This window comes from Glandiceps talaboti, chromosome 10 (genome assembly GCF_964340395.1).
Source record: "Glandiceps talaboti chromosome 10, keGlaTala1.1, whole genome shotgun sequence".
In the NCBI taxonomy this organism is placed as follows: Eukaryota; Metazoa; Hemichordata; class Enteropneusta; family Spengelidae; genus Glandiceps; species Glandiceps talaboti.
In genome coordinates, this window is record NC_135558.1 from 21,612,871 (window position 1) to 21,624,896 (window position 12,026).

Sequence of the window (12,026 nt, forward strand, 5' to 3'; positions counted from 1 at the left end):
GAAGCCCCAGACACAAATGATCATACAATGACATTCAAAATAAAAAACTTAGTGTTTTGTTATTTTTCCCGTGTATGTATGTATGTATGTATGTATGTATGTATGTATGTATGTATGTATGAATGTGTGTGTGTATGTATGTATGTGTGTGTATGTATGTATGTATGTATGTATGTATGTATGTATGTATGTATGTATGTATGAATATATGTATGTATGTATGTATGTATGTATGTATGTATGTATGTATGTATGTATGTATGTATGTATGTATGTATGTACGTACGTACTTACGTACGTATGTATGTATGTATGTCTGTCTGTTTGTCTGTTGGGGTTTTTTTTGTTTTTGTTTTTTTGTTTGATTGTTTTTTTTTTTGTTTGTCTCCATTGTTGTCCGGAAGCGTGTATTGATCAAAGGGTCAATTGACAGTAATAAATGTCAATGTACACAATGTCTGCTAGATTCATTTATCTCATGTGTCATAAACTGGTATCAGCTGCCATTGCCTCTAATGCCAATAGTCCCCCCTATCTCTAAATATCCTCTCTGTGCACAAAGCCTATATCTCCAACATGGTTGACTGCAGTTTCTACCCTATAGCAGCCTTTGTTATATAAGTTCTGTGATTTTTGATGAATACAAAATTATCGTTAGCTACGTACATGTATATATGTACGGTTTTTTTTCAATCCATTATATCAACAACGTTGTGAAACTTGATACCGAATTCCTTTAATTGATTAAGTGTGAAGTACTTTCTTTTTTCATTAATATTTTGACAGTGACGCCATGAAACGTGGCATCTACAGGTCAGTGACCCCGTTTGTAGATTTTTCGATAAACGACAACCTGTTCTTCTATTCAATGCTGGAAAGCTACGACATAGTTTACACGTTGTGCACTTTTAGTTGAACTGGTACAGCGTTACATTATATCAAAAGTGTAACTCACTGACAAGTTTCCATGACCCATGTACATTTGCGACTTTTGAGTAAATAGACATATATACAGATCGATCGCTAGATCTAAAATAGGTACATAGGTAGACAGACAGACAGACAGACAGACAGATATGTATAGATAGATAGATAGATAGATAGATAGATAGATAGATAGATAGATAGACTTGTGACCTGTCTATATATTCAAAACATTGATCTATCAATTGTGCTTACCTTGCTTACCTTGCAATATTTCAGTCCAGTCTGTCACTTGTGATTAGTGTACTGTTATTTGGAGGCTACACGATAAGCGTACTAACGTATAAATCACCATGGTGACGATTCTGTCATATATGACACTGACAAATAATGTTGATGTTTAACGTCAAAAATTTTATTGAGGAATATTATTAGGGTAATCGATAGAAAGTTTGTATGTAGAAAGACGACAAAAGACCAAACCTGCTTTCTTTAAAATCAGAAATGGTCGTGATGACCCAAGAAAAAATCATTATTTATCTATGTTCGGTTTTTTAATGCTATCTACACAATTGAAGAACAAGACATGCAGTAGTCGCGTATATTCAAACTTTGTGCCTGGACTATGGAATTCTTTACCATTGGATATACAGCAATCATCAAATCTGAACACTTTCAAGAAAGAATGTTGTGTGGATTGACCCTTATTAGCGACATTGTATAGTACTTTGGTTCTGGAGGCTGGCACGTTATAATATTTTAGTATCGCTTGCTTAAATAAAGACAAAGCCAAACACAGATCGATGTAGGTAAAATGAGACGAGCAAAACTTATATCCCGCTTACTCACTTTGGTTTCTATGCAGCTGACCAACTTATATTCGATTGAAGTAGTGATACGAGTAACTAAAAGATTCTTTGCTATGGCCATTTTTTCGAAATATCCAATGGTAATATAGTATAGTATAGTATAGTATAGTATAGTATAGTATAAAACAATATTCTGTGTGATTTTATATTGTACGTCATAAAACAGCTGTTACTAGTCTAAATAAAAAGGAACAGTTCGTACAATTACTATAGCCATATTTAGTTTCAAATACATTCCTAAACATTCAAGGTGTTTTTTTTTTATTCTTGAGTATTTTCGTCGTTTCTAAATTTATATCACCTTGGTTACAAACAATTTTCAATGTTACTGTAACACTGAAATGATGTTAGTTTTCGTGACCGTTGCTGTTCATCACATTTATAATAATCAGATCGAGAGGTTATCCACTGTATATTCAATACCCCCCCCCCCCCCCCGTATATTCAATACCCCCTGAATGTTTATTTAAAACTTGCTTCCTAGTACTGTTCGGCCATGAACCTACAAACACTGCCTCTCTGTTCGGCCATGAACCTACAAACACTGCCTCTCCGTTCGTCCATGAACCTATAAACACTGCCTCTCCCCGCGTTTTTATTCGGATACTTTCGTCTATATTTCAGGATATGAAACCCATGTACATTGTATTAATGCTGATCATGCATTTATTTAGACCGCGTAAACTAATATGTTTTGCTGAAATTAAATGACGTGTATCACGTGACTATACTTATCCCATAATGTACATAGAATAGTTTTTGTACGACTGAAGCACAGGAGGTACATTCTTAATTAGTTTCTCTTTGTTTACGATACACAACAAACACATGTCAACAACAAACACATGTCAACAATAAAGAAATGTATCAACACTCACAAGGATCAAGGGCAATACAATATTAATAACGCTATATCAATGTAGTTAGAATTACAGTACAAGTTTGCTTGTATTATAGATAGGTAGGTAGGTATCCATAGCCCATTGTCAACTTGTATGTTTAGTTTATCTTCATCGTAATCCAAAGTTGACAGCGAAAATAAAAATGACAAAAACTGAAACTACACCATCACAATCAATATAGGTAGCAGGAATCCAAGTATGACCACATTGTACAGCGATGGCAATAACAAACTTGACGATGAGGGTCGGCCTGAAAAGTAAAATCATCATCACAACTAAATCAATCATCACTATCACCAAAATTGTCATCATCATCATCATCATCATCATCATCATCATCATCATCATCATCATCGCCATCATCATCATCATCATCATCATCATCATCATCATCATCGCCATCATCATCATCATCATCATCATCATCATCATCATCATCATCATCATCATCATCATCATCATCATCATCATCATCGCCATCATCATCATCATCATCATCATCATCATCATCATCACCACCACCACCACCACCACCATCACCATCACCACTACCACCATCATTATCACCACTACCACCACTACCACTACTATCATCATCATCATCATCATCATCATCATCATCATCATCATCATCATCATCATCATCATCGCCATCATCATCACCACCACCACCACCACCACCATCACCATCATCATCACCACCATCATTATCACCACTACCACCACTACCACTACCATCATCATCATCATCATCATCATCATCGCCATCATCATCATCATCAGCATCATCAGCATCATCATCATCATCATCATCATCATCATCATCATCATCATCATCATCACCACCACCATCACCACCACCACCACTACCACTACCATCATCATTATCATCATCATCGCCATCATCATCATCACCATCACCATCACCATCACCATCATCATCATCATCATCATCATTATCATCATCATCATCATCACCACCACCACCACCACCACCACCACAACAACAACAACAACAACAACAACAACTATCTTGACATCACCGTCCCTATTACAGCATATTACAACCAATACCAATAATACGTACAATCTCTGAAACCAGCTCCGAGTGGCGGCTGTGCAGTCAGGGCCAAACACTTGAATTCGTTACTGGCATCACCATCATTAGTATTAACTGAAATCTTCAATGAGGCACACAGATGAGAATACTTGGTGCAGTTGTTGGCCGGCATAGACACATTAGCTGAAAACGTAATGTTTTGAGCAGGACTTGGCGGTGTATATGTTGAACCAGGATAATCTCCTTTCAATTTATCACTCTCATCAACGTCGACGGAAATCCCTGTACGTGGTGTTTTCATAGTAGCATCCTCCAAATCCATATCATTGCTGAAATAAAGTCTCATGTCGAAATGATTGGTCTCGCCACTGCTTACGTCATCAGTACCTTCGTTCTTCACTTTCACCGTTGCGTTTATAATTACATATTCACCTAGTCGATAGCTAACAACAGCGGGCGCTGTCACTTCGTAAGATGTAAGTGCAAAATCTATTTTAAATAAAGAAATCAGTAAATAAATGAGTAATGACGTTGTATGAATAAACAAATGCGTTAATTTATAAAGGTCACAATGAAATACAGGTGTTATTTGCATATTTGTGTTGAGTGTATATATATACATATACACTCACCCACCTCACTGCCAATTTTAAAAAGGGCACCCCCACCCTCTCACCACCACCAATTGATTTAAACGTCAAGGAAAAACATGATCCTTTTGGAATGAAATGGTGACTCTGAAACACTTTCCATTATAGATAACTCACGGCCAATCAGAGCAAGAAACGTCACAGAATTGATAGTTGAACAACAACGTTGATGGAGGAGATTCCTGCCAAGCGCAATGATTGCTACCCTATAGAGCATGAGTACTATATGTGGGACATGTTATGTATATACAAATGGGGGGGGGGGGTTAATCTGTACATATTACACATGTTGTTTGAAAATCACCACAACAATCATGGTCGTCAATTGTTATTAACACAAAGAGGAATAAGGAATAGTTACATATGATATAAACACAAATAAACTGTGCCTTCTGTGCCTTCTGTGTTTGAAGCTCTAGAAAACATTGACAATTCATACTATGAAAATCCGCCATAAGTCTAGTATGGATGTATAAACGACTTACCTATTTCAGCCTGGGATGGGTGTACGATGTTTAATATCGTCACCAGCACGCACACAATCACGAATTTACCATACATGTTTGGATTGGATCCGTAAACGTTCATCAATTGTCCTAGCAGTCCGTGTACTATAATGGACACACCGTCTTATGATATTATGTCTGATAGAGAACTAACCCTCTCTACAGATGGACGTTTTGTATACAATTTACGTGAAAATATATCTCCTTTTAAATTGTCTGGCTCTTTTGATTTGACAGATTGATGTCACAGTTTGAATGATAATAGGGTATTGCGACAGATGTGCATGCAAGGATACTATTTACAACAATCTGTCACAATAACTATCATTTGCATCTAATTGAAATACTATAATTAGAATATTTTACTATCGTTTATCTTTTATACAATGCTGTCAACTTATATGTATGTATGTATGTATGTATGTATGTATGTATGTATGTATGTATGTATGTATGCAAGTATGCATGCATGCATGCATGTATGTATGTATGTATGTATGTATGTATGTATACATGTATGTATGTATGTATGTATGTATGTATGTATGTATGTATGTATGTATGTATGTATGTATGTATGTATGTATGCATGCATGCATGCATGTATGTATGTATGTATGTATGTATGTATGTATACATGTATGTATGTATGTATGTATATATGTATGTATGTATATATGTATGTATGTATGTATGTATGTATGTATGTATGTATACATGTATGTATGTATGTATGTATGTATATATGTATGTATGTATGTATATATGTATGTATATATGTATGTATGTATGTATGTATGTATGTATGTATGTATACATGTATGTATGTATGTATGTATGTATATATGTATGTATGTATGTATGTATGTATGTATGTATGTATGTATGTATGTACGTATGTATGTATATATGTATGTATGTATGTATTATATTATGTAGAAGAAATGCAAAAGGAACGAGTGAGACAGTCCGAATAAATAGATGCAATCAGACGTTTCGAATAAATATTCTTTTTCAAGGTTCCCTTTTCCACTAGAGTTAAGAACATTATATACAAGCATTTTAATATCTTACGTTCTAATAGGGTTACCAATTCATTTTTTTTCCTGAAGTACCTTTAACAGCTTGGCGTCGTGATACCAGTCTTAGAGATATGGTGGTCCATACAGAACAACATGAATTGGAAGTTAATGCTGGTTCATTTCCATGCGATCGTACTCGATGTGGTACATGTCGTTTCATTATTAATACTATTAAATCATGTTTTTGGCCCTAAGAACAGTGTGCCTGTTACGAGTAGATTTACTTATATTAGTACTAATGTAGTGCATTGCATTACATGTCAGAAATGTGTTTCTTTTTTTATATATATAGGTTCAACTGTACGTCGTCTTGGTGATCGTTTCGTGGAACATCTCCGCCTGACCAGACAAAAGAATCGTAACTATCCCGTATCTATGCATATTATTAACAACGATCACAGTTTAATATGTTTGCCGATGACACTTCACTTGCGACATCGTCTATCGAACTACAAAGTATATGTCGATATTGAACTTTCTCAATTGTCTTGTTTTACTGAAAATAGGTTGAGCCTTTAATACAACCAAAACAGTGCATATGACGATCGGTTCTTGACATAGGTTACCTGTACTGAGTTTGACTGGGTAAACTTAGAAATGCGGGAAGATAAAAATCGAGCAATTCAACCAATCTAGACATTTAGGTGTTACTGTTGATTGATCTCATTTGGAAATAGCACATAGACAACGTGCAGAGTAAGATTACAGCCAGATTGGGTATTCTGAGGAGAATTTATACCAAGAGATAACCCGGTCACTATATACAATATTTTTTATACCAAGAGATAACCCGGTCACTATATACAATATTTTTTATACCAAGAGATGACCTGGTCACTATATACAATATTTTTTATACCAAGATATGACCTGGTCACTATATACAATATTGTTATACCTAGAGATGACCTGGTCACTATATACAATATTTTTATACCTAGAGATGACCTGGTCACTATATACAATATTGTTAAACCAAGAGATGACCTGGTCACTATATACAATATTGTTATACCTAGAGATGACCTGGTCACTATATACAATATTTTTATACCTAGAGATGACCTGGTCACTATATACAATATTGTTATACCTAGAGATGACCTGGTCACTATATACAATATTTTTATACCTAGAGATGACCTGGTCACTATATACAATATTGTTATACCTAGAGATAACCCGGTCACTATATACAATATTGTTATACCTAGAGATGACCTGGTCACTATATACAATATTGTTATACCTAGAGATGACCTGGTCACTATATACAATATTGTTATACCTAGAGATGACCTGGTCACTATATACAATATTGTTATACCTAGAGATGACCTGGTCACTATATACAATATTGTTATACCTAGAGATGACCTGGTCACTATATACAATATTGTTATACCTAGAGATGACCTGGTCACTATATACAATATTGTTATACCTAGAGATAACCTGGTCACTATATACAATATTGTTATACCTAGAGATGACCTGGTCACTATATACAATATTGTTATACCTAGAGATGACCTGGTCACTATATACAATATTGTTATACCTAGAGATAACCTGGTCACTATATACAATATTGTTATACCTAGAGATGACCTGGTCACTATATACAATATTGTTATACCTAGAGATGACCTGGTCACTATATACAATATTGTTATACCTAGAGATGACCTGGTCACTATATACAATATTGTTATACCTAGAGATGACCTGGTCACTATATACAATATTGTTATACCTAGAGATGACCTGGTCACTATATACAATATTGTTATACCTAGAGATGACCTGGTCACTATATACAATATTTTTATACCTAGAGATGACCTGGTCACTATATACAATATTTTTATACCTAGAGATGACCTGGTCACTATATACAATATTTTTATACCTAGAGATGACCTGGTCACTATATACAATATTTTTATACCTAGAGATGACCTGGTCACTATATACAATATTGTTATACCTAGAGATAACCCGGTCACTATATACAATATTGTTATACCTAGAGATGACCTGGTCACTATATACAATATTGTTATACCTAGAGATGACCTGGTCACTATATACAATATTGTTATACCTAGAGATGACCTGGTCACTATATACAATATTGTTATACCTAGAGATGACCTGGTCACTATATACAATATTGTTATACCTAGAGATGACCTGGTCACTATATACAATATTGTTATACCTAGAGATGACCTGGTCACTATATACAATATTGTTATACCTAGAGATAACCTGGTCACTATATACAATATTGTTATACCTAGAGATGACCTGGTCACTATATACAATATTGTTATACCTAGAGATGACCTGGTCACTATATACAATATTGTTATACCTAGAGATGACCTGGTCACTATATACAATATTGTTATACCTAGAGATAACCTGGTCACTATATACAATATTGTTATACCTAGAGATGACCTGGTCACTATATACAATATTGTTATACCTAGAGATGACCTGGTCACTATATACAATATTGTTATACCTAGAGATGACCTGGTCACTATATACAATATTGTTATACCTAGAGATGACCTGGTCACTATATACAATATTGTTATACCTAGAGATGACCTGGTCACTATATACAATATTGTTATACCTAGAGATGACCTGGTCACTATATACAATATTTTTATACCTAGAGATGACCTGGTCACTATATACAATATTGTTATACCTAGAGATGACCTGGTCACTATATACAATATTTTTATACCTAGAGATGACCTGGTCACTATATACAATATTGTTATACCTAGAGATGACCTGGTCACTATATACAATATTTTTATACCTAGAGATGACCTGGTCACTATATACAATATTGTTATACCTAGAGATGACCTGGTCACTATATACAATATTGTTATACCTAGAGATAACCCGGTCACTATATACAATATTGTTATACCTAGAGATGACCTGGTCACTATATACAATATTGTTATACCTAGAGATGACCTGGTCACTATATACAATATTGTTATACCTAGAGATGACCTGGTCACTATATACAATATTGTTATACCTAGAGATGACCTGGTCACTATATACAATATTGTTATACCTAGAGATGACCTGGTCACTATATACAATATTGTTATACCTAGAGATGACCTGGTCACTATATACAATATTGTTATACCTAGAGATAACCTGGTCACTATATACAATATTGTTATACCTAGAGATGACCTGGTCACTATATACAATATTGTTATACCTAGAGATGACCTGGTCACTATATACAATATTGTTATACCTAGAGATGACCTGGTCACTATATACAATATTGTTATACCTAGAGATAACCTGGTCACTATATACAATATTGTTATACCTAGAGATGACCTGGTCACTATATACAATATTGTTATACCTAGAGATGACCTGGTCACTATATACAATATTGTTATACCTAGAGATGACCTGGTCACTATATACAATATTGTTATACCTAGAGATGACCTGGTCACTATATACAATATTGTTATACCTAGAGATGACCTGGTCACTATATACAATATTGTTATACCTAGAGATGACCTGGTCACTATATACAATATTTTTATACCTAGAGATGACCTGGTCACTATATACAATATTGTTATACCTAGAGATGACCTGGTCACTATATACAATATTTTTATACCTAGAGATGACCTGGTCACTATATACAATATTGTTATACCTAGAGATGACCTGGTCACTATATACAATATTTTTATACCTAGAGATGACCTGGTCACTATATACAATATTGTTATACCTAGAGATGACCTGGTCACTATATACAATATTGTTATACCTAGAGATGACCTGGTCACTATATACAATATTGTTATACCTAGAGATGACCAACATCTTCATTCTCCATTCATTCTCCCATTGTTTGATTATTGTGATACTTTGATCGACAATATTGATAAACTACAAAATCTTCAAATTAGAGAGAGTGGAACTCAAAGAGAAGACATGTTCAAACAACTCGGGTGGCTATCGAAACTTCACACAGTAGTTCTCATGTACAGAGTATCTGAGGTCTCGCTCCGATTTGACTTCCAGGAACAGAATACATAATTATCCAACAAGATATATTCCTCTGACCTTTATAAACCTATACCCAATTCCAAGTTCATCACTCAGAGTTTTAGGTATAAAGGAGCAACTCTCTGCAATTCAATTCCTACATATTTAAAGGATAATGTGGCTGCTGATTTTTAAAAAAAAGATTTCCTATAAAAAATTCTTAAAGAGTTTTAATAAATTTTAATATCTTTAAAAGCATATATGTGATATTCTTTTGCCTTATTGTACTTTTCCTTGTCTTTCCAATGTACCACATTTTGTGACTGTGATAGGGTTTTGTCTCAACTTCCTTGGAAAGAAGTAATTGTTACTTAAGGAGCTATAAACAAACAAACAACAAATACATAAATAAATAAACAAACAAACAAACAAATAAATAATTAAATAACCATACTGGCTAAGTATTTTTAAATATAGCTATATGTTACAGATAAATGTGTGACCTCTAAGTTTATTGCAAAGACCACAACTATTTGTAAAAGACGCTCTTACTGTTTTATGTATCGATGCTGGAAGTCTATTAACTATTATCACTGATACTGTTATTATAATGTATTGTACCATACAATTATAATTGCACACCTCCAGAATGCAGGAGATGCGCGTGCATGTGTATGTGTATGTATATGTGTGTGTGTTTATTATTTCGACCTAGCAGGGATTTCTACCTGTATACTTTGTATTCAACAAAGCTATTTTTGAGAAAAGCTGTTCTTATGCAATTTTCAGTGGGCAGGCAATTTTTTGCGACCGGTAGAGGGAAAGGAGCAAATGAGGCAAGGAAGTCCCAATTTTGATACAGTGAGAGGGGAAAACACGGAATTGTGGGGGAGGGGGCACACATATAGTATGTCAAAATGAATTGGTGGCATAGTGGATAGTACAAATGTTTTCCTGGTAGGAAGTGAGTAAATCATTCATAATATTGGGTGGGTAGTGGGCTGGTAGACATGTTGAAACCCAGTGGGAGGGAGGCTAGAGATGTCAGATATCCTTCACAAGAGGGAGCGCACATAGGAACAGATAAACACCCTCCCTACACTTTCTTGGGGGGGGGGGGGCAATTCTGTTATTACCGGTATTATCATTTTTGGTCTGAAACAACATAACCACAAATCTGCACCTGATATATTGGGGATGTGATTTACTTTGTTCCATTTTCAACTCGCGTCAATTTCAACTCTCCCCAACAACACTAGTAAACGTTTATAAATCTAAACAAAACATGGACTCGAAGTATGGGGACCAAAATTTATACGATTTTACGTACGTGGCCAGGCAAAGTGCAGCAAATGTAGCATTTCATAGCAGAAAGTGGTGGTCGCGCATGCATGTGGTTTTCCGCTAGATCTAGCACTTACACTATGCTAGCACAAATGAATACGCAACAGTGTCTATTAACTTTCCTCAGTCATGGAATATTACATTTCACATTAAAACAACCCTACAGGCCAATAAAGCCCATTCAGTCAAAAGCGCAGTCCATAAAGATAATGACACCAAGCTTTTTCTTAATAAATATGCTGTATTGCTAACAATTTAATTGAAATAGAACTTCTTGGAAATGTCCACTGAGGCATGAATCTAGTTCTGAGCCAATACAATTCCCATAACTTTTCTTTATCAACTATAAAGTTACGGTTCTTATTAGAGAATATGTGAAAATGTTTAGATATTGATAGATTACTCATACAATAACATGCATTGTCAATGTATCTCTATGTTGTAGTGTAACTTCAACAATACTACTAAACATTCTTGTAAATGTGGAGACAAACTTGAAAACCAATGCATGAGTTACAAACATTCATTAATTATGCAAACTAGCCCTTAATTAACTCAAAACAAGTTAATGACTTTTAGTGCTTTTATATCTTTGTATAATCCGTA

At 34.6% G+C, this 12,026-nt stretch overlaps 1 protein-coding gene across 2 annotated transcripts in view; it reads right to left on the minus strand.

Annotated features, from left to right (window-relative positions):
• The window catches only part of LOC144441452 (uncharacterized), a 5,515-nt gene extending 374 nt beyond the window's left edge, over positions 1-5,141 (minus strand). The window contains exons 1-3 of one of the 2 annotated variants that reach the window (XR_013481240.1): positions 4,891-5,141; positions 3,783-4,244; positions 2,727-2,945 (exon numbers count right to left, since the gene is read on the minus strand). Coding sequence is in view for 1 of the 2 variants with exons in the window: in XM_078131027.1 (XP_077987153.1) it covers positions 2,854-2,945; positions 3,783-4,244; positions 4,891-4,993 (657 nt within the window). In the remaining variant the exon portion in view is untranslated. Of the gene's footprint in view, positions 1-2,252; positions 2,946-3,782; positions 4,245-4,890 lie in introns of those variants that run through there. The other variant, XM_078131027.1, reaches the window with a different exon arrangement.
• Positions 5,142-12,026: the final 6,885 nt, after the last annotated feature.